The sequence below is a fragment of the Thunnus albacares genome, chromosome 17, assembly GCF_914725855.1.
Source record: "Thunnus albacares chromosome 17, fThuAlb1.1, whole genome shotgun sequence".
Taxonomy (NCBI): Eukaryota; Metazoa; Chordata; class Actinopteri; order Scombriformes; family Scombridae; genus Thunnus; species Thunnus albacares.
In genome coordinates, this window is record NC_058122.1 from 25,322,112 (window position 1) to 25,346,861 (window position 24,750).

Consider the following 24,750-nt stretch of genomic DNA (forward strand, 5'->3'; position numbering starts at 1 on the left):
CGCTGGAAGGCAGCACCGTCGCAGAGGAGCGCACCGCCGCTCTGCGCTCTGATTGGTCTGCGGCGGCGGTGGGCGGGTCCGCCGGTGAGTGCGGAGACAATAGAGAGAGAGAGAGAGAGCGGCTCCAGGGACAATCAGCAGCGGAGAGACAAGTGACAGGCATCGGCGGTCTCTGCTGAGGTTACAGGCTCCTCTGCGGCTCGGCTTCTCTCTGCACTGTGAAGAAGAAGAAAAAAAAAAAACACAATTCAAGGATCTGCAGTATTTCCTCCTCCGTGTGAAAGAGTCAAGTGTTGCCTGAATGGATTGACAGCCGCAGATTTTGCATGCATCACATCCTGAAAGGTAAGATCAGACCATTTCGCGACCCAACCAGACCAATTAACTGCTAATTAAATGCTTGTTTGTGTCACAAAATGTGTTTTTTTTTTCGTACATATACAGCTCAGATTCAGTAAAGTGGCGTCTTATTGCATGTCTTTGTGCTGCCACTGTGGCTCATTACAAAGCATTACACTACTGTTGTGTTTACAAGCCAGCATTGTTTGGCTCACCAGGGCTTTGCATTGTTACGTATCTTCATTTAATATTTTCAGAACTATATTTATACAATTTATATTATAAATTCAGACATACAATTTAAAAAAAGTTACACCTGCACCATGTGACAAAACACTGACTGTGCAGAACAATGGAGAGCTGCTGTCAGGCTATTATGTTCCAGCTACACATCTGCAATCATTGGACTTCTTCATTTTTTTATTGGCATTTTGCAAAACCTAACTCATTGATTATGCATTCGTGCTCTCTCTCTCTTTCTGTACCCTCCCTCCATCCTACAAACATGCTCACGTGCACCTGCTCAACTTCACATGTACTACACAGTGTGATGGAGATAATGCATGCTTTGTGTCTGCAGAGCTGATTCACAGTTCGTGTCTTTGTGCTGCAGTTTGTGGCAGGTTTTATATGACTGCCAGACTGTAAACAGTCTTACTGACACTTGAGTCTTGGAGTGATATGCTGATACACCAGCCTTGATTTTTGGTATTAAAGGGAACAGAAGCGGCATCACAAAAGCATTTGGGCTGCAGAGATTATGCTGTCAGGGCTCTCAGCTGTTTGTTGTGAGACACTGAGATGTCTGTCTGGCTGGTGGTTTTCTTTATACATTGATGCATATGTACACACAGCCGTCCAGGAGACAGGGGATCACACACACACACACACACACACAGACACACACACCGACAGCGCAGAGAATGAAAGAAAGTCAGAAGAAGAAAGAAAGAGAGACAGATTAAAGCAGACAAAGGATGCAACATTACCTACTGTAGCGTGGGGTTCACAGTAGAAATGGGTTGGCATTAAAGGAGCGCCCAGTGATGTGCCACCGAGCGTGCAGGCACAAAGCCCCAGTGTTCGCAGATGCTGTAGGCCGAGCCAGTTAAAGCCTCGCTGCTTTGATGTGCTCCACAGCTCCATGAGCGCTGTGGGAGCCGACTGCCAAGCCCCACCACCCCCCCCCCCACCCCCCAACCCCGGAGGACGGAGCCGCCCGCGGGCCGCCACACAGGGAGAGACATGCACACACACACAGTGGGAGTGTGAAGGCCAAAGCTGTGGCAGCGCTGTGACAGTTGGCAGGATGGAGTTTTAGCTCTACAAACATTTCCAGAGGAAAGAGCTGCTCACGGGGCAGAAATAATCTCCCTGGTTTTGTTGTATCTCGGTGGGCAGTCAGAGAGTAAGTCAGAGAATAACATTTCGCACTCATGTTAGTTCACTGGCGCTGACTTGAATAGGTAAGAATGACAAAAGGCCTAGAAAGACTGGTACAGGAGAGGGAGTCTGTTCACTTTCTGTCAGCGAAATACATTTTAAAAATCAACATTTTCTATTGTTGCTTTAAATACAAAACGCTTTATAAAACTGCTCGTAAACTCTATTGACCTGCTGGAAGGTCTGTCATTATAAACTCCTGCTGTGCAGTTAAACATCGTTCATACACACTGAACCGTATTTTAAAATCTAATGGAGGTTGAGACCAAAGTTTCCAAAGATACCAAATATGTTGGGCTGAAAGTTGGAAAAATTAATATAAAATGATGCGCAAAACATCGTGAAAATTTCCATTTGATGGAACAATGCACGTCTTCTTTCTGAACATTTAATATGGTGCCAACATTATGTAGCTTCAATAAAGAGCTGGAACAAGATGATACAGAATATATAAGCTACTATACTGACACAGTGAAAACTGTGGAAGTTAAGAGCTAAATATTTTACTAGCATCCTCTGCTAGTTAAATGTGACATTTTATCATTATAACAAAGGTAAAATAAGGGTTTTATTTATTAGCATTCAACAATGTAGCCCCCAGGAGCTTAAACTTGTAAGCTAACTTGTCTTTTTTACAATTCACTTTTTGTACAGATCAAACAAACACAATAAAATGTGTTAATTAGCTAGTAGGTGAATTTTGTAGCCTTTTAACTGAGCCATGCTAACTGTGGTTATACTTTAGGAGATTATTGATGCATCTGTTTGTCCTATTTTGACTTAATCTCAGTTTAAGAGTGGCTATTTATGTTATCAACTGTAGCAGAATATGCCTACCAGCCCCATTAAAGCTCACAGATTAACATGTTATATGTTGTTTGTTTAAGCTAACCAGCTGCTAGCGATAGCTTCATATTTACTGTACAGACACAAGAGGTGAATCAATCTTCTCAGCTAACTCTTGACAAGAAAGTAAATAAACACATTTCCTAAAGTATCAAACTGTACCTTTCATTTTAAGAAAATATTGTTTTGTTAAATAGACATTTTACCATCTAGTACATGCTAACTATACTTTCCTTTACAAGAGTGGCTTTATGTGTTATTTTTCGACATCAACAAAGCTTTTTTCTGTCTCACATCTTTTGTCTTTCACTGTGTTTCATCACTTAGGCAGAAAATATTTTTTATTCTTTGTTTCGCCCACAGAGGTCTCAGTCAAACACTGAGATAATTTCAGCCTCCACAGTTGCTCTGCCTCATTCATAGTCACTCACAGACATTCATAGTCTGACTGGCCTGATCGGGAGCACCGGGAGGAATCCCAGTGGGCCAGTCACTCTGTGGGCCACTTGAGCAGCCCGTTATACAAAAACGAGAGTGAGAGAGATGCATCGTCGGCCCACTTTGATTATTATTACTTTTTCAGAGACAAAGTCAACAATATCCGCTCACTGATGTCAAACTCTTCCTCTCTGCCTCCTCCTGTTATCGACCCTCTGGGAACTCGCCGTCCCTACTGCTATTTTACTGGCAGAAACAGGGTTCTTCACGCATCTTCCAAAAAAAACTGCTGAATCAGGTGCTTCTCAGTTTGCAGACAGCAGACTTCATAAAACAGAAGGGACTGGAGCACACTGATTAATTTGCAGCCTTTAATTGCAAACAGACTAACGTTTCGACACTATGTCGAAACATTGGTGCCATTTTACTGGCGTCAAGCAGAGCCACATTGAGGAAATCCTTGAAACCCTGAAACCCTGTACTTGTGCTCTGGACCCCATTTCCACCACTCTGCTCAAATCATATATCCCCACTCTCAGCCCCTTGATCACCCAAACTGTCAACCTCTCCCTTCAAACTACTAGTGTTCCATCTTCCCTCAAGGTCACAGTCATCCGCCCCCTCCTCAGGAAGCCCACCCTGGACCCAGAAGTTCTTGCCAGCTACAGACCTACCTACAACCTCCCTTTCCTGTACAAGGTGTTGGAGAAAGTTGTTGTTTCAGAGCTTCTAGACCACCTTAAACACAACAACCTATTTGAAAATTTCAGTCAGGTTTTTGTTCAGCACACAGCACTGGAACAGCTCTGCTCAGGGTTGTGAATGTCCTGCTGCTGGCAGCTGATGCAGGGTCCCCTTCTCTCCTGATTCTCCTTTTCTGATTCTCCTGAGCACAGCATTTGACACTGTGAATCACACTATCCTATTAGATCATCTCCGTACCACCATTCAACTGTGTCTGGTCTCAGACAGTCCCTTTCTGTTAGAATTGAGTATGCCTCACTGGGAGGATGCAGGTCTAGATCGCTCCCTGTCACCTGTAGTGTTCCGCAAGGATCGGTTCTCGGCCCCATCCTGTTTACCCTCCACATGCTCCCCCTTGGACGTGTCATCAGTAGCTATGCTGATGATACTCAGCTGTCCATCAAAACTGCCCCAAGCCCTTCTGCAGCCATGTTACACCTCAGCACCTGTCTTAAGGACATAAAGGCCTGGATGAGCACAAATGTCCTCCAGTTAAACAGCAGCAAAACTGAAGCTCTCGTTATTGGCACCTTTTTTAAACATACCCAACCCGAATCTGGTGACTGTTTGATTAGGACCAAATGTTCTGTAATATTGTAATTAATTGGGTTCCTGCCGCCCCAAAGCAGTCAACCCAGCGGAAACACTGAAATGCATATTTATTATTTATTAATAGTCTGACATTTTGAGAAATACATTATTTGCTTTCTTATTGAGAAATGAGAAGATTGATTATAAGACTACAGCCAGTTAGCTTAGCTTAGCACAAGAAACAGAAAATAGGGAGAAACTGCTAGCCTGGCTTTGTATGTACTGTACATGACAAAATCTGCCTACAGATTAAACAAACAAGAAAAAACATTTTGATTCGTCATATCAATAAGCTGTTTGGTCTATAAAATGTCAGAAAATGGTGAAAAATGTCGATCACATTTTCCCAAAGCCCAAGATGACACCCTCAAATGTCTTGTTTTGTCCCGACCAACAGTCCACAACCCAAAGATATTCAGTTTACTACTATGGAAGACTAAAGAAACCAGAAAACATTCATAATCGAGAAGCTGGAATCAGAGATTTGGAGATTTTGCTGGTAGGTTTATTTTTAATCCACAAACCATTCTGCAGCAGCATGAAAGATGCTCACGCCACTGTGACATTAAACTGTATTTTGTCTGTGCTGATTGGAAATGTACAGTAAATAGAGGTGAAGCCTTCACCAGTTAAGCGGAAAAACCTCACTGTGTTATAAAGCTGTTCTTTCTATTTAAGCATAGTACAAGCTCCACTGGCCCAGCAAGTCAACAGCCCAGGTAATTGAACAACCTGCCAGACTGGCACAACTTAAATTCCAATTCTGTCGAAGCAGTGACCCTTATTGTCCTCTATTATTTAACTGGAGCAACATTAACTAACTAGCAACTTATTTTCAGTTTATTTTAAAGGGAATACCACTGAATGTTGCTTTTCTGTTACAAAACCTGCATTACAGCATCAGGATTTCTCTGTAAATCAGATTCTTTTTTGCGTGTGAGCAGTGAAGACGATGACACGCCCCACTGTCTTTATTTAATACTGAGTGAGCTTCATATCCGCCACTTTATAACCGAGTGAGACGTGCACAGTCAGAGCTCATAAATCAGGCAGCACTGATTCCGTTTCCCTCATCCTGTCGTCATGTTGTGTACTCATTTGAAACAAATGCAGTGCATCCTACTTTGGTGTTTTCAGATGGTACACTTAGGAGAGGATGCGGATGTTGCAGCATAGCATGAGCTGGATTCACAGATGCATGAATGGTTTCATAGGCAAATGCAAAAGTGTGCACCAGTGTTTCTGGCTTTGGACATTTTATATCTCTGTTAACAGAGAAACATTTGTTGAACAAATTTGTAAGTCAAGGTCATAAATGAGTTCAGGCATGGGTCAACACAGGGCCAAGAACCAGCACATTGTATTGGAAGAGAAGAGTGGTGATGGCTAAAAAAATGGATGCTGATGTTGGACATGATTATTAAGTCGTCTAAGGAGGTTATGTTTTCAGTCCTGTTGGTTTGTTTGTTTGCATGATATCTCAAAAACATGTTCCATACTTGGCAGATATTAAGGCTAGGGCGTAAGACAAGTGATGAAAGATAAAATAGTTGCTGCCATGATAATTTTCCAGAATTGTAAAATCCTGTCTATGAGTATTACAAACTGCTGTGCGATGTTTTGGCATCTGATAAGCCTTTAAATGCATGAATTTGTAGCTCCAGCTCAAATGTTTTTGGTCTGAATGCAGCCTCAGTCATTGTATTGATTAACCCTTTCATGCATGGTGTCCACTACAGTAGACACATATTTGGAAGCCATCTTGAACCATTTAAGTTGTAGTACCATGTCCCAACTATCAGGTGGTGAACCCCCAAAGAGTTGTCTACAATTCCATCTGAATATCATTTTTGACTCTCTCTGTGATTTTGTGATATTGAATCACAAATTCAAAATGGTGGAGGATAGAGGAAATGCACCAAGTAGCTCAGGAATATCTGTTAAATACTTTTATTCTCAGAGATAAAAACAGGTAAAAAAAAGATGTTTGAAATACTTTTATCAAGTTTTTAATAATATTTTTCTTGTACATTATTTTTTGTGACTGAAAATACATCTGTCCACTCCAGTGGACGTCATGCAACAAAGGGTAGATTCTGTCTATTGGGCCTAGGTCTTGTTTTTCAAATATCCTCTCTATTGTTGTTGTTATCTAAAGTTCCTATGTGTTTTCATACCATTTGCTCTTAGTAATAAAATTATTTATATATATATATATATATATATATATATATATATATATATATTGCCTATATTGATTTCCATAAATCACTTTTTACTCTGTTGATGCATGGTGTCCACTACAGTGGACACATTTCAAAATTCAATATATTAAAAAAAAAGTTACTGACATGATTTTTCACTTGTTTAAGAGTAAAAATAAACAATAAAAAAATGTTTTACTCTGTGATTTAATAATTCATGAATGAAAGGGTTAATCAATCAACAAAATATTAAGCGGCTATTTTGATAATTAAATAATTTATAACTTTTTTTTGATCATACATGATAGTAAACTTAATATTTTGGGGTTTCTGTTTCTGTTCCACTTTCTGCTGCACTTTCTTAAAATATGCCACATGTATCCCATGATTGTCTATCACTAATTGTGCTGTATTTAGATGACTTTGATCCAAATGCAGTTAAAATAATCCAACATTCCAAATATTACAACAACTAAAAGATTCATGAAGTACGATTAGCTCTTGCCTGTTTTTTATGTTCTAATGTAGAAATTACTCAGTATAAGTTAACTGGGTAAACTTGTTGTTTATTTCTCTTTCTGGAACCATTTTGAGGTATAAAGGGTTTTTGTAAGGAGAAAAATATGGCTTGAGATGGCAGCATTGTTCATTAAGTATTTTCAGTTGGGTGACACATTGATTTAGCATTATAAATGATTAATTAGGTGCCGATGTTCTACAAGTCGAGGTGGCAGAGGCAGTTTTCCTGCATTGCTCAATGTGTGTGTGCGTTCATGTTTGGCACACCACAGGGAGACCATTACTCAGCAATTTTGGCAGATGTCACATTTACGTACAATCATATGTAGTAATAAGAAGTAAAAGTAAATTATCAGAGCTCCCTTGATCTCCTGAGATACAGAGAGAGAATTTCAGGGAGCCTTTGGGTCTTTGGCACAGTGAGTGTTTGGTACAGTGAGCAGGAACATATCTTGGCAGCGTACCAGTGATAGTTGGAGGCCATGAATAGATTTATAAACAAGTACTATGATCTTAAAATCTATCCTGAACTGGAAGCCAGTGCGGGGACTGTAGAACAGCAGCGATGTGATCTTGTTTCTTTGTTCCAGTTAAAACTCTGGCAGCAGTATTCTGTTCGAGCTGTAATTGATTTACAGACTTTTTGGGGAGAACTGAGAGTAATGCATTGCAGTAGTTGAGGCTACTTTTAACTAAAAACATGCGCAAGCCTCTATGTGTCTTGGGAAATAGTACTGACATTTAGTTAGTAGACCATGAATTTCCTGCCTGTAGTGAAATGTGTTTAAGGGGAACGTAGATTTTAAACATCAGCGTCTGTTTACAGGTGTTGGTGAGTATTACTGTATTCATAAAGCCCTTTGTGTCTCCAGAGGGAGCTGTGTGAAATCTGGGGCTGAAAGAAAAAAGTGAGGTTATCAGATCTCTGTAGCCCACTTTTCATCTCTGCTTGAGGCTAGCAGCTCCAGGCTACATTAGGTGCTACTAGAATAACACACCTGAATCTTCAAACTGAACTATTGGTGGTTGAGTTGTATTGTGGGTAATGTAGGTTCTTCTTTTATAAAGAAGGAAGACTGCATGGAATAAAAAAAAGACAATATCTCTGGTTCTGCTGTGTCAGTTTTGATCCTTCTTTCAAAAAAAAACTGTTCATCAATGTTAGATTTTGTGGTTGATTATGAAAAGCTTCTATTCTTTTGGACCGATAACTTGAACTTCATTCAGAGGAAGGAGATACATTTAGAAGGGAGGTAAAGGGGGTTCAGATCTAAAAGGATCAATAGCTACATAGAGTTGGGAGTCATCAGCATTGCTCTGCATATCAATACTTTGTTTTCGTATGACGACTACCAGCAGTAACATAAAGACTGAAAAGTAGTGGAACCAGAATTGAGCCCTGTGGAACTCCACATGGAAAGTTTTGCATGGAGACAAGAAGTTGCGACCTGATAGGGAGAATGTAAAAGAGCTGCAACCAAGAGTCCTGCTCATTTGTCCAACCTGTCTGTAAAAATTTTGTGATCAATAGTATTGGAAGCTGCAATTTGGTCTAAAGACATTTTTTGTTAAAGCTTCTCAGCTACAACTTTAATCAAAGCTGTTGCATCACTTATAAACCAAGTGGTTTAATAGTTGCTAAGCTAAACCAGATTCATATTTTCAATACATACAGTGTTATAAGTGTTTTGACAATCCATTTAAAGCATTTAGTCTTAAAGGAACAGTTGGAAACAGAGTATTCATTTTAGTCATGAATGAAAGGTCCGTAAAACTCTGAGTGTGTTCAGGTGTTCCCACACTTAGATCACTCCATTCACCTTCCTGTGTGGTGCAATAGGCAGGTAATATTATCATGGAGGTACAGACGGGGAGAAAAGCAGCAATGACGCAAGATAGATTGTCTGAGTTCCAGCTGGCTTTGATTACAGACGAGCATTTCACTAGAAAGAAAGACAGGTAGGAGGTCTCGTCCCCCTTGTCTGAGAGGCAAACGGGGCTCGGCGCCCCTTGAGGCCCTCTCGGGAGCAGCCGTGGCACCGTTGCCCTGAGAAGGAGCGCTGGGAGCTGCATCAGAGCTGCAGCGAACAGAAGATGCTGCTAATTAGTGCTAGTTGTGACTTCTTTCATCTCCAGGCTCTTTGATATGACAGCAGCGTGAGAGCATACATGTGTGTGCTTATGCTCAGGAGGTTATATGGTTGAGAGAAAGAAATCGAGTGTGAAACTGTACATTTTGCATGCGTACGTGTCAAGGTTGTTATGGTTAAGTGAAGCTAAGATAATAAAAAAGGCAGTAGTAAACATGTTGTCCCACTTAAATGATGCAGCCTCTTCAAGGACAGTTAACAGTTTTTTCTGTGGCAGTCAGTGTAATTCTGAGAATATCTACAATAAAGTGGTGGAAGTTTTAGCATCATCTGATATATTTTATGGGACAAGAGCTCATTATTTTTAGTTTTTATTTTTCAAAACAAACAAAAAAGAAAAAGAAAGATAAAAATGTATGAACATTTTAAGTAAAAATTTGACATTTGCAATGTACAGCGCAAGTCCTGAAAGATAATTTATTATTATTATTATTGCAACAGCTGTAGTTTAACCCTTATTTTTATTATGACCAATCTTTTTTGCGTAGGAAAAAATCAGAGTATCTGCACACTAGATTGTAGCTCCCAGAGCCTTTTTATTAGTCACTGAAAAAGACGTCACCGGGTCAATATGACAGACGTCATCACAGACACATTTTCTGGCAACAATCGAAGCCTGATCACGATTAGCTCATTATCAATTCCTGAAGAAAGTCACAAAAAACACACAAACAACAATATATATTCAAAGAATGTCCCAAAAATCAATATTAGTATATTCTTTCACATATTCAGAGAGACTCTGGTGTACAGTCAGCAACTTACTTGCATCTCCTCCCTGTGTTTGTAGCAAGGGAGCCTTGTGTTTTTGTTTGTTCTGTGAAAACCAAAGTTTAGATGCGTGGGGACATAAAAGTCTGTGTGAAAATCATATTTAAACTTATCTGCTCCTTTTTAAAAATCTGGATATTTCTCTTTGAAAATCTGCAAAAACTGAAAATAATGAGCCTTGTGCGAGACACATGAACAAAGGAACGAACAAAGAGCCCCCTCTCGGACGTGTCAGTGTTATTTGAAAATGCTGAATGCAGAGGTGTCTGCGCTGCTCATCCAAAGGGACTCGTTATACATGTGCACACAAAACCCATTTCATTTATTGATAACCAGCACTATGAAATTGTAACTGTGATGCGAAGATGTGCAGATAAACCGGACAAAACAGTCATTATTCAGAAAAGAGGTTGAATTTTAAATGAAATCTAATCACAAAACCAGAATCTAAAGTGAAAAGACTGTGTGTTCATCTGTGAACTGGTGGTTTTTCTCCATGTTTGCAGCTCCAGACACAATCCGGCTGTCTCATCCGCTGTGTGTTTTATTGACCTTGTCAGGGGGATGCTGAGTGGACCGGTGATAGACAGCCATTTGGCTCCTTCGGGTTCGGCTGACTCCTCATTTTTATTTGCTTGTCGTACTTTTATGCTCAGCACATACTGTTTGTGTCAAGAGACATTTTCATCCACCTCTGTCACTGCAAAACAATCCAATTCTCTTCGTGATTTTTTTTTTTTTTTTTTTTGAGCTTCTGTAAATGTTTTGTTTTCAATTTCAATGTATTGGCTCAAATACCTCAGGGGAGTGTAAAGCAATATATTGATCTCAACATTGGATTTCATGACGTTTTTGTTTGAATCCTATCCGTCAGACGCTTCTTGGGCCACTACTTTGTCAGAATGCAACAGAGAAACAACTGCTGTATTTCTGTTTACAGTGCAGCCAAACAAACCCACATTGTTTTTATAAAGAAGTCGGTCAATAATCGGTCTTTTTCCATCAGCTCAGTGTGGCTGCTCCTTCTTGTTCCATTACTGTCCTGAAAAAATTCAAACTGATCTGTTTTTTTAAAAACAAGCTAAAATTGGCTGTTGTCTTGTAGACATGTCTTTGATAAATGATGATGATTTGACGACAACAAATACAAATACAGATTCTCAAATGTGTGAATATGAAGCTTTAATGTGTCACATGACAGTAGACTGAAAAGAATTTTGAACTTTGATCAGTCGAAACAAGACATTTGAAGATGTCACCTCGGGACAGACATTTTTCACTGTTTTCTGACATTTTGTAGACAAATCAATCTTCAATCTTTCATTAATCGATAATGAAAATAGTCGTTAGTTGCTGGCTGCTCACAGCTCTAAAGAGAGTGAACAGTAAACGGTGAGTGATGAAACTGCACTAGATTACATGCTGCATCATTTCCTGTGAATCCCTTTTGTGTGTGAAGTGTAGTTTGAATCTAGCACGGGAATGACAAACTCAGCTGCTAACAATGAAAGCTAATATATAAATAATAGAGAATGTAAACACAGTGAATGATTATAGCAGATAATGCTTACGAAAAGTGGTATCAGACACAGGGTTTGATTTCAAGAAAATCTTATACTTTTTGTGAATTTCTGTCATTTATGTTCTGTTATGATGTCGGATGTTAAACGTGGTCAAAGTTCCCAAACTTGAGGTGAACGTATGTAAAAATGCTACCTGCAAGTCAAAAGCCAGGGCTTCAGTCTGCTCTGAACACTTCGTTCGAAAAATTACCTCTACTTCCCCATCGAACTGTGTCAGATTGTTTGCACATATCCATAAACAGCTGTCTGTTACGTAGCGTTTGTTGCTAAGGTTGTTCCTCGGGTTGTTCGCGTTGTCCACTCGCGTATTTCAGATCGGATTCAGGCTCAAACATGTACAGATGTATTTGAGAAATTGACATTTCTGAGTAAAGAACAAGAAAAAGGAAGCAAAATCCTACTACTGTTGCTTATTTATGTAGTCTCCAGAGCCAAGGGAAGCTTCCGAGAGCCAGCCAATCAGAGCAGAGTGGGCTCAACGGGAGGCGGGCCTTAAAGAGACAGGAGCTAAAACAGCCTGTTTCAGACAGACGCTGAACTGAGGGGCTGCATAAAGGGTTAGAAAAAGATAAATAAGGAGTTTTAAAAACTGTAAATCATGTAAAGATATTCCAATAGAACCCCAGAATATAAATACAGACCTGGAAATGTATATCATATGTCCCCTTTAAAGATTAAAACATCATTTTTTCTAATTTGTGTTTGCTAGAATCAATGAATAAAACAACAAACACACAGTTTTACTGTCACTGCAATTCTTTCTAGTAGAACATACTGTATATTTTTGTTTGGTTTCATTGTTTTGACACGCTTTACATGAGTTATGTGTACACAGGCGCACACACACACGCACACACATACACACACACATACACACAGTGTAGACAGGAGCTGTCTCCAAGGCAGACACAGATGCACAGGATGTGCTAGCATCCTGTCTCATTCAACACTTTCTCATCGCCGTTAATGAGAGATGGTACAATTCTGCTGCGCCATCAGGGCTGCAAAGTCTCTCCAGTCATTCAGAGATCTTGGCCGTCGGGAGTGATGAGCGATGGAGGATACAGCAGACGAGTGTTGCTTGGCTTCTCTCGGTAGCAGAAGGAGGAAGGTGAGACAGATCTGCTGAGAATGGAACCCAGCAGGCGTGACGGAGTGGAAACACATCGGATCAGAATTAGACTTTCATTAATGCAGGAAGATCATTAATCGGTGCGCAGAGGATCAGCTCCACAACTAGCGATACTTTACTCCTTGCAAATCCAGTTTGACTCATTCGCACTTTAATTTTCTTTAAATGCTTTAATCCTTTTCAGAGTTCAGTGCATGCATGAAAGTATTGGCTGGAAGGCAAGGAAACACTGTGGATAGGGGTTACATCACCGCCCTACTCACTTCACACAACGCAGTTTAGAGTCTTCGTTACATTTGACGTGCATATTTATGGATGAGGGGAACATGCACACTCCACACAGAAAGAGTCCATGTTGTTGCGTTGAGGCGACTAAATGCAAATTGAGCAAGTTACAAGCCACTTGTGCAAAAAGTCACTTCAGCGTACATACTGTAATATTCATGGTCAAAATAACGACTTCTCACAAAACTTTTTAGGGAGGATGTTTTGCTGAAAAAGCTGCAAAAATCAGAGTAGATAAGATACTTTGCATGGCTCATATATATCTCTGAATCAATGCAGCAAGTTCAAGGCATTATGTCCTAAATGCAAAATGTGGAAACGTGTCACAAGATTTAAAGAATCCTTGAGTCCCGTATCCTCACTGCTTACTGCTCAGTGTGTCACATGCAGGTTTTAAATGTGACAAACACAGAAAACTCTTTCAACCTATTTTACAGAGTTATACTTGATCACATATTTCCTGACTATCTTACATACTTCAAAGGATGATGTTTACTTTAAAATCCCTTTTTATTCTACATCAGACCCGACATTACTTCCACTCTAGTGTGTGTGTGTGTGTGTGTGTACATTTTTTTCTGATTTTTTTTATTTTTATTGAGTTCATTTATATTTTCCCCCATTTTACTCTTTGAGAATATAATGCATTGTGGCCTCCTGCTATGTATTGATTGCTCGGAGCTGCAGCTAAAGATTTATTTCCTGAATGAATCGTTTTGTCTATAAAATGTCAGAAAACAGTGAAAAATGTCCGTTTTAATTTCTGAAAGCCCAAGTTAATGTTTTCAAATGTCTTGTTTTGAAGTTTGATGTTTTGAAGATACTCAGTTTAGAATCATGTATGATACAAACAAGTTTCAAATCTTCACATTTCAGAAGCTGCAATCAGCATTTTTTTTCTTTAAAAATGATTATTTTCTTTATCAAAATAGCTGCAGCTTAATTTTCTGTCAATTAACTAAACGACTAATCATTGCAGCTCTACTGTTTTCTTTTTACTTTTGATATTCACATAATGGTAAAATATTCAAAAATAAAGTAGAAACAACACTTCCCTCACCCTCTCCCTGTCCTCTGAGTCTCTGCTAGCTCTCTCTCTCTTGGTAATGAAGCCCTGGGATCTTGGGAAAAAGTATTTTCTCAGAAACACAAAGTGACAACACAAAGAGTTCATTTGGCCCGGACACAGAGCATCCTGGTGATAACCGCTCCTACATGTGTACATATACAATACAGTACAGTAGGTGTGCTCTGTATACAGTACAAGGGGGGTCGTGTGGGAATGGAGACATGCTGTTCCACATAGTGAACCTCGCTTTCCTTCCTGCTCCTCCTCTTCCACAGGAACATTTGTCTCCAGACCTGCCCTCGGCCCCGGCCCGCCCCTCCACCAGAATGAACTCCTCACCCCATAGCTCCCGCGCCTCCATCGACATCCTGGAGGAACTCCAGCTGATTGCTGCACAGAACCTGGAGAAACTGGACATCAACAAATACTATGAGGTCGTCCGTGAACTGGGGAAGGGCACCTACGGGAAAGTGGACCTGGTCATCCACAAAATCAGAGGTAATGAATTAGCTGAAGCGTTAGAGGGTTCACATGTAGGCGAGAAATTATATGCCCCCAAAATGATTTGAAATGATGGATGTAAAACTGCACACAGCGAGCTCATGTTCACCAAAAGGCACTAAAAGTGAAAGTAAACCAAATGATCCAACACTGATGAGTCCGTATTTCTTTGGACCGAGCAGGAGACAGTTTGCATTTCAAGTTTCAATCCATCACGTCTTGCGGGAGGAGTAGACTCCCCAGACTCGCCACCAGGAATTCATTCGACCAGAGTGAGCAAATCCTCAGGGTTTCAGTTAAAGGAAATGGGATGTTGTTCTCTTTTGTGGCCTTACTCTGTGATTCAGAGTGATAAGACGGGGTCATTTTACATAACAATCACGCAGAGTGCAGCTCTGAAATGCCTCCGTTTCACTTTGGTATCACAGCAGCGGCGGCAGCAGCAGCATCCACTGAGGGAATCAAAAATAATTCTGCTTTCTCTGAAGATCAACAGAATGCTCCAACATGAAATTGGAGCGCAGGTGAAGCGCTCCTATTCATTTGTGACCTGTGAAAATAAATTTGAGGTAATGTAGGACACCTTTATGCAGCGATTTAGCACAGATCAGGATCCAGGCTGCCTACACTCACTGCTTAACTAATAGGAAATCTGTTCAACCTCCTCACATTAAAAACTAAAGTGTTGACCATCTGCTCCGAGCCTCTTAATAGTCTCTTTTATGGAGCACAGAGCCAGAGTTACTCTGCCCGTCTAGAGTGGCTGCAGTCTGTCACAGAGATGAATCCTGACCTTTTCGAGCCTCTAAAATGCGCAGCTGAAGAATGTACAGTACATCCTTGGTGCTTGAAAGATGATAAAGAAACCACGTGTACCTGCGGTGTCGTGACCTGCTACTGTATCACAGATATTTTTAGTCTGGCTTTAATAATCTATGGAAATAAATGACGTTTTGAATCATAATCGTGTGCAGATGTATTTAAGTGAAGCAGGAAAACTAATTATAACTGTTATGGGGAAGAAAAAAAAGGGTTGTTCAGTTTACATTATTACAATTTTGAAGTAATTATTGAGTGAAATTCTGATGAATTTTAACATGAGAGGTCAGAGGTCAGCGTCAGCTACCAGACAGCATGGAGATTGTAGAGGTTCGTTTTCTTGCTCAAAAGCACTTCGGCAGTTGGAGTTTTGCTCACAGCTCAGCTAGCGGCTTGAATCTTGAAATGTTTTGGCGTCATATTCACTGTTGTATAAACCGCCATCCTGCTTATTTATTGTGCCAAAACTGAATAAAAGATGGTATTTTTTCATGTAAATACACTGTGAACAAGACATGATTTCACAGTAAATCAGTAAAATACCGTTAAATATGTGACATCTGGTTAAAAGAAAGAAATAAAACCCCACATAGTTCCATTATGGGTCAGTAGGGTAGTTTTTTTTGCCAAATGTAGGTTATCTTAGCTTTAGTTTCTGCCCCAGAACACCCAGAGTTGTAGATTTTACAAGAGTCAGCTGAGTTCTCTGGACCAGATGGTGTCTCTTTGTATTAGCCAGCAGGCTGATTTAACAAGGCAACTCATTTTTTTTTTCCTTGTAAACACGCAACTGCTGTAGCACAAGTAACACAAGCTGCCACTCGTTGGCTGCTGTGCAAATCAGACGTTTTTCCAACACACTGCATAGCCAGGAAAAGCAGCTATTTACTCCATTTCCAAATGATATGCTAATCTTCATGCTACAGTTAAGCTCTTAGCAGAAGGGAGCTACGCTTTGATCATCAGGCTTCTTTGCACGTGCTTTGGGAGTTTAATATAAATAGTCACCAACTCTCTTATTAGTCACTTTTGAGAAATTAAGTTGTCAAGAGGCCTAGAAAGTAACTCGAGGTGAGTTTATTTTGTGTAGCACACACAAGGGCAATTCACACAAAAGGGCTTTACATAATGCATTAAAAAAATTTAAAAAAGAAGAAAAACCTGCTTAAAAACATAATACAAGCAACGTCTAGTTAACAGGTCAGTCTCACAGAGCCAGCTGTATATACAGAGGTAAACATCTGGATAAAACTGTGATAGGTTTTGAATCAAATACAAACAATAATGAAATGTTAACCCTCCTGCTGTCCTCGGGTCAAATTTGACCCATTTTCAAATGTTTTTATATCACAAATATGGATTTCTTTCATCTAATTGCCTGAAAATCACATGGATGGTTCCATACCACACACTTTGCAAGTAAAAGTAATCACTACTTTCATTGAATTTTAGGTGTTTTATTAAAATTTATAGCATCTGTGGACTTTTGTCCTCTGGAGTCAAAATTGACCCGGGACGACAAAAGTTGCATGGTCGATGGGAAGACAACAGGAGGGTTAAATTGAGTTTGGTATTTCTACGTCAATCCGATGTCTCGTCTAATTAAAGCTTAAACCAGAGTAGAGCTGCAACAATTAGACAATTAATCAAATTAACTGGCAACTATTTATATTTTAAGTCATTTTTCAAGCAAAAATGCCAAATATTTGATGGTTGCAGCTTCTCAGGTGAGAAGATTTGCTGTTTCTCCTTTTAATATATGACAGTTAATTTAATATCAATACAATTTAGACTTAAGTCAGACAAAACAACCAATTTGAAGACATCACCATGGCCTCTGAGAAATTATGAATGCCATTTTTTTTCACAATTTTGAATTTCATAGTCTAAACGATTAATCAACTAATCGAGGAAAATAATTGGCAGATTAATCGATAATGAAAGTAATCGTCAGCCGGAGACAGTGATTAAAACAAATTGAACCAACAAAGCACTAAGAACCAGCAGAATCTGCTGCCTTTAACAGATGTGTTAAGAGCAGTTCTCAGTTGATCAAATAATGTATCACATGATCAGAGCAGGAATAGCCAATCAGAGACAAGGATTTAACCCAAATCTGCCATGTTGTCTTTTAAAAATCCTTAAAATTTTAGTTAACTTTTAGGAAAGTTCATTCTATTAACATGAAATTGTTAATTGTTTAGCAATTATTTAGTATATTTATAATATATTGATATAAAATAGGAATTAAACAATAAGAAACTGGCAATAATGGAAACATAAGAAAACTAAACTGGAGCAGGAAGGAAATGATCTTATAATGATTTAGTAGGTTGCCCCTGAGTTTAAAGCCTTTTTGCTCACATTTTCTTCTTCAATATTACTATTAACCCTTTAAAATCCACCGGGTCACCAGCCAGTTGTAAACGGCAGCATCACGCAGTAATGAGTCCAAGCAACTGGCATAATTTGGCTAATTGGAGATGATTGGAGAGGTTCAGGGACACCAGTGACACCACAAAGTTCTGGCATAAAGCATGTCCTAATTATTGTTATTCAAATATGACTCATGATAGACGAGGACCAAAAATTCTATAAAAAGGGTGGATGTTAAGGAGTTAAATGCGATATAGTGTCATTCAGTTATAGTTCTAGATACTACGGGGCCAGTTTGATCATAAACATAGAAGCCAGAGCAGATAATTACTGGTAGCAGTTTGGTTTGGTGTTTACATTAACACTGTGACTGTAGGCCGTCAATATATCTTCAACTGATCTTCCTTCTTTTCTCATGAAATTTCATAAATCTCAGACTTACGAACAAACAGAACCACCCCCCCCCACTTTGTTGACCTTCCTTAAAGTGTCTGCACACTCTAAAATGCACAGAGCACTTCTGCAGAGCTGAGCCGGTGCTATTGGAGAAGTGTCCCCTCTCATCTTGGCTGACACACTGACTGTTGGTGCAGGGAGAGGCAGACGTGGCAACCTCTTGAACCTGGCAGCCCTCCAGGTTATTGTCTTATTCTCCCCGGCGTTCAGATTAGTCCTGGTAATTTGTCTCCCCTCGCTGCTCCTCTTGTTCCTGAGCAGTAAGTGGCTGCCGAGGGGAGACGAGGTGAGTCAACCCTCTGAACCGTGTCCCCGCAAATTGCCTTCTTGTGTTCCCTCTAGACGACTGAATGTGTTTTTGTGCATCTTTTTTTATGTTATTATATCAGGTGAAATTATTTAAGTCAAGACAGAATGAGACTCCTCGCCTTGTCGTCGGCCTCCTAATCTTATTACAAGCTCTAAGCAGCTGTAAACATCACTTTACTGCAAAATCCCCGACATGAAAGCAGATCGAAGCGACATTCTGGTCATTCTGTGGGAACATAACTAGTCTGGCAGAGGATTTGAAATACTTACAGTATAAATCTCCTGGAGAAAAAAAACAAAACTGCAGGATTTAATTCAGTGATATTGGACATTTTAATTATTCATCAAATTTGAAATGATTTTAATTAAGTTTCATAACATGCAATTAGGCAGCTGTGAAATAAATCCCCAAACATTTAATCGGGTGGAAAAGAGCGAAGAAGCGAGGAATGAGATTGGACTTATGTAACGCTTCCTGTCCTCCTCTTCAGGCACAAAAATGGCCTTAAAGTTTCTGAGGAAGAAGACCACCAAGCTGAAGAGTTTCCTGAGAGAGTACAGCATCTCCCTCTACCTGTCGCCCTGCCCGTTCATCATCAACATGTACGGCATCGCCTTCGAAACGGACGAGTACTACATCTTCGCTCAGGAGTACGCGCTGGCAGGAGACCTGTTTGACATCATCCCTCCACAGGTGAAGACTGGCTGAGACTCAGATCTATACACATCATGAAATTTAGTCATCATCATTCAATCATCCATATTTTCAAAAGTATGAAATTCTCTTTCCTTTCAATTTCACGTAAGAAATGTGAGCGTTCATTGTAACAAAATCCAAATGATTATTTCTTAATCCTCCGAATATTGGAACATATTTTTATATTCATTACTTTCCACACAAGCATACATGTTGTGTTCCTGTCACTGGTGGAAGAAGTATTCAGATCCTTTACTTTAGTAAAAGTATCAATACAGCAATGTAAAAATACTCCATTACAAGTAAAAGTCCTGCATGAAAAACCCTACATAAGTGAAAGTACATAAGTATTATGAGCTTGATGTAGTTAAAGTATTACAGTAAAAGTAGTGGTTTGGTCCCTCTGACTGATATATTATTATATATGACATCATTAGATTATTAATAGTGAAGCATCAGTGTTAGAGCAGCATGTTACTGTTGTAGCTGCTGGAGGTGGAGCTAGTTTCAACTACTTAATATACAGTTAGCTAGTTTAGTCCAGTGGTTCCCAACCTAGGTGTCGGGCCCCTCCAAAGGGTCACCAGATAAATCTGAGGGGTCGTTAGTTGATTAATGGGAGAGGAAAGAAGAAAAAACATTAAAAAGACAAATACATCTGATTGACAAGAGCCGTGACACTGTGATTTTTGCTGAAATATTGGATCATTTAAACATTTATTGAAATGAAACCATGTGAGAAGTTTAGAGGGAAAAATCACTATTTGGTGGAGCTGTTAACAACTCATAGACATGTGAAATGTGACCCCGACTACACACTGCTTTTTGTAAGACGTCAAAAGCCAAAAAGGTTGGAAACCACTGGTCTCATCTTTAACAATGTGTTGTATTTTAAAAGCTTGTTATATTATCCATTGTATCAAATCTTCATCTGAAAAGTAACTAAAGCTGTCAAATAAATGTAGTGGAGTAGAAAGTACAATATTTCCCTCTGAAATGTAGTGGAGTGGAAGTATAAAGTCACATGAAATGGAAATACTCAAGTAAAATACAAGTACCTCAAAATTGAACTTAAGTACAGTACTTGAGTAAATATACTTAGTTACTTTCCACCACTGGTTCCGGTGGATTACACATTGGCATCCAGTACTGTTTACCTCTGTGTTATTTTGTACATGACATTTAGTTATCATTCCACTGGATCTGACCTGGCAACATACTGCATGACTGTTGGACAGGTGTTTTTGGAATCCGAACTCCTAAAGCTCTGGTCACACCAGCAAAATTTCTCTTGAAATCTTTTAAATATTTAAATATAATTTTTGCGATCAGAGGATTTGCTTTTCAAAGTAAATCTGCGTGAGGGTTTTGTATTGAGTTCAACTTTGGCAAACTTTGTTATTGGTCAGTGACACAAATTTGCAAGTCAGATTGTCTTAACACTGTCCACAGTGAGTCCAAAACAGAGTTCATCATTTTAACTAATGTTACTCATCATACACCACTTCTCTAAAATGCAAATTGCAAAGCAAAATCTCTGCAGTGTGGTTAGCTACTGTCAAAATAGTAGATACTAACATGAGTTCCTGTAGCAATCTTGCCATAACGTTAGCTTTCAAATATGTTTTATGATGATCATTTTTATACAATAATCGACCAACACAAAATTACCAATAAGGTAAATAAAATTACCCACACACCTCTGAGCCCCTTTCCTAAAACAAACCACAAAAACAGGAGATCCAGCTCTTGAAATTACACAGTTTATAGGTTATGATGAAAGTCCATTAGGGATGATGGGTAGCCGTTAGCGAAAATCTTTGTAAAAAAAACAACCTTTACATAATTAAATTGCAGCTACAGACAATAGAGTAAAGTAGTGCAGATATACATACACACACCCAAACAACAAACACTGTACATAAACACACACACAATAAATAAATAAATAAATACAAGATTAAAGCGATAAATCTATTTAGAAAAATTATCTACCTCCCAAAAAACCAAGGAAAAGCCCCCAAATTTGATAACATATAGAAAATTTATCTTCTACAACTCGCCTATCACCAACAGTACTATAATCAAACTGCAAAGAATTGTCACTCTGCCACTTCCTGTTGTGACCTCACTGCTCTGCTCTCTCTGTCCAGGTGGGACTTCCTGAGTCGGTGGCTAAGCGTTGTGTCCACCAGGTGGCCATTGCTCTGGACTACCTGCACTGCAAAAAACTGGTCCACAGGGACATCAAGCCTGAGAACATCCTCATCTTTGACAAAGAGTGCCGTAAGGTCAAGCTGTCAGACTTTGGCATGACGCGGCGCGCCGGCTCCCCGGTGAAGCGTGTGAGTGGCACCATCCCGTACACGGCGCCAGAGCTGTGCGACACCTCGCGGCACGAAGGCTTCTGCGTGGACTACAGCACGGACGTGTGGGCGTTCGGCGTGCTGCTCTTCTGCATGCTGACAGGCAACTTCCCCTGGGAGAAGGCCATGCCTAACGATGCATTCTATGAGGAGTTTGTCCGCTGGCAGCGTCGCCGGACGGGCACGGTGCCATCACAGTGGCGCCGCTTTACAGATGAAGCTCTACGAATGTTTCGTAGGCTTCTCTCCATAGAGCAGGGGCGCCGCTGCTCCGTCAAAGAGGTCTTCAGCTACTTCAACCAGTGCTGGATGCTAGACACGGAGAACGGGAACAGTAGCAGAAGCAGCGGGGGCTTGGCGAGCAGCGCGCCTCCTCTGGAAATCAGCTCGTCTTCATCTGAAGAGGACGTGCTAGTGGACAGACTGAAGCAGCAGACCCTGTCGCCTGCTTGTGTGGTGGCAAAGGGCAGCATCATGATGGACACTCACTACTCCTCCATGTCCGCCAACAGCTCGCCGTCCTCCACCGGCAGCTACGATCGGGTCAACAGAGAAAACAACGAGAGAGGACGCATCCTTGTGGCCACACCCATCGAGATCTGCGTGTAGAGGAGTTCGACGCTGCGTTACAGGCTACATGCTCACACATGTAAGGTTAGTGTGTGCTGAAGAGGAAGCTTTCTCCGAGTATGAAGAAGAGGAGAAAAGTGAGGAGGAAAGGAGGGAAGTGTGACGACTGGTCAACAGTCTGACAAACGTCGTAGCTTCACTGCGGATTTACTCATTTCCGATGAAGACGAACTCTGAGGAAATGACACGAGAGACAATCACAAGCTGTAGTCTGCTGTATGTGGTTTATATTTCAGTTCCTGAAACAGTTCATGAACTCACTTGACAACCTGGAAAAAAGCTGAAGAGGGGAGAAAAAAAAACAAAAACAACACTCATAATCTACAAGCAATATATTAAAATGTTTGGAACAATCCAGTCATTGCAAAAATGATCTGAGAAAGAAAAAGAAAAAGAGAAAGAAGTGATTTCACTGCTTCAGTAAGATGATCATCAGTGTGATCAGCTGTGACTGATGGTACTGTACTATTATGTGTTTATTGTAGTGTACCATTTTCATGTTTGGTAGATATGTTTCTGTAAAGTGCGTGTGTTTTTTCTTAGTTTTTTTTACTTGAAGTTAAATTATTTATTTATGTCAGATGCCTATATTTATGATTTGTTTCTTCGAGTGGAGATCTGAAGTCTGTTTTTTTTATTTCTCTACTAAAGATTAATTTTTTCAAATTACTGAAAATTTGAATTGCTTAGCAGATTGCTTAGATTTTGGCCCTCACAGAGCTAGTTTTTTTTCTTTTAATATTCGTCATCATGTTGTTGTTGTGATGTCTCATAAAAGTAGATGTACAAAGACTGTTTTTTTTTTCTCACCCAAAATGTCCTTTTCATGTTTGCCTGTGATGCCTAAACCCACTGTACAGTAGCAATCAACAATATGAGTGGCTGAAAACTCACCTCATGGTCAGCAGTAAGTGTTTATTGGGTTTATCTATCTAGCAAGTCCTCCCATTTAAATGCAGTACACTGGGACTGAATACTGTGATAGCTGCTGGCCCAGTTCAGCCCCCAAAAGGGACAATTTACCACTTTTATAACCATTTGTAAGGTGGCCTATATGTATTTCCTTTACGGTAAAACTCACCAACATGATCACATAAAATAATCTACTATTTATAATCTGACAAATAAGACAAAAGCGTACAAAATATCATGAATAATCCAATAATTTCTACTTGCATGATTTACAAAGAAAATTTAAATTGTACATCTCACCTGGCAATAAACATTTAAACATTTAACAAGTGGCATATTTGGATTTTATCCAGTTGAATTGTCTTTCAACATGAAAAGGATAAAAATACAGTATCATAATTGAGGATGCTACCTTTTCTAGTTTTTGTATAATTCACAAAGTAAAAACCCTGAAAATGTGAGTCGGGAAGGACAAACATAGAAAACACAAATATTTTGGATTTGGGGATTTAAATGTTTCAGAAATCTGTCTCTCTTTTGTGTTTTTAAGAAGTATTGCATGAAGTGATATTACTGTGGTAAAAATTTGTTGAAATAAACTCTCTACGAGTGAAAAAGTGTCTCTTGTTTTTTTTAATCAAAGGAATAGTTTGACATTTTTCCGAGTTAGATGAGAAGATTGATACCACTTTCACGTCGGTTAACTTAGCTTAGCATAAAGACTGCAGCTAGCTTAGCTCTGTCCAGTGTAAGAAGATCTGCCTACCAGCACCTCTAAAGCTCAATAATATATATCCTGTTAGTGAGCTTTAGAGGTGCTGGTAGGTGGATTTTGTCACTGTTGTAGGCTAGGCTTCTGCTTTTTCCAGTCTTTATGCTAAGCTAACTGGCTAGCTTTACTGTACAGATGTGAAAGTGGTATTGTTGTCTTACTCTCTGCAAAGAAGCAAATCAGTGTATTTACCAAAATGTCAAACTGTTCCTTTAACAATGTAACACTTGGTTATATCTTATAAATCATATGGAAAACTAATGGAGGACTATTCACAGCACAGTTTACGTCAAATTAAACACAAGGAAATATTTCCAGCTGTCCCTAGTAACACAGCACGTAATGTACTGCTGCTAATATTGTAGAAGTCATTCTACATCACATTAAAATGTAAGAAATTCTGAAAGTGAAACCCTGAAACTGTGAGACAGGATGGACAAATGTAGGAAACACAAAAATATTTTGGATTTGGGATTAAATGTTTCAGAAATCTGTTTCTCTTTTGTGTTTTTAAGAAGTATTACATGAATTTTGACATTTTGGGAAATACATTTATTTGTTGTTTTGCCAAGAGTTATCTTAGATGAGAAGACTGATCATGTTTGTAAAGCAAATAAGAAGCTACAGTAGCTGGTTAGCTTAGCTTAGCATAAAGACTAGAAAATAGGGCAAACAGCTAGCCTAGGTCTGTCCAAAGGTAACAAAATCTGCCTACCAGCACCTCTAAAGCTCACTAACAGGTTATGTTTGCTTAATCTCTATGAAAACTGAAGTATTTGGCAATTGTTATGCGCTAAC

General features: G+C 39.6%; 1 protein-coding gene across 2 annotated transcripts; it reads left to right on the forward strand.

The window, feature by feature from the left end:
* On the forward strand, positions 1 to 23,797 carry unm_sa1261 (un-named sa1261). 2 transcript variants are annotated; one of them, XM_044331765.1, is made up of 4 exons: positions 1 to 345; positions 14,390 to 14,612; positions 19,067 to 19,269; positions 21,426 to 23,797. In XM_044331765.1, exons 2-4 carry the CDS (start codon positions 14,441 to 14,443, stop codon positions 22,245 to 22,247), a joined length of 1,197 nt encoding a protein of 398 aa, XP_044187700.1. In that variant the 5' UTR covers positions 1 to 345; positions 14,390 to 14,440; the 3' UTR covers positions 22,248 to 23,797. The 2 variants fall into 2 exon arrangements, with proteins under 2 accessions (XP_044187700.1, XP_044187699.1); XM_044331764.1 differs by lacking the exon at positions 1 to 345 and adding an exon at positions 12,495 to 12,739.
* The last annotated feature ends 953 nt before the right edge of the window (positions 23,798 to 24,750 follow it).

What these genes read in the sequence shown, in the direction of transcription:
- unm_sa1261 (XM_044331764.1), top strand. Translation starts at nt 12,683, where the DNA reads ATGGAGGATACAGCAGACGAGTGTTGCTTGGCTTCTCTCGGTAGCAGA. An exon ending in TCGGTAGCAGAAGGAGGAAG is followed by an intron (nt 12,740 to 14,389) that starts GTGAGACAGATC and finishes CCTCTTCCACAG; the next exon opens with GAACATTTGTCTCCAGACCT. An exon ending in GGTCATCCACAAAATCAGAG is followed by an intron (nt 14,613 to 19,066) that starts GTAATGAATTAG and finishes CCTCCTCTTCAG; the next exon opens with GCACAAAAATGGCCTTAAAG.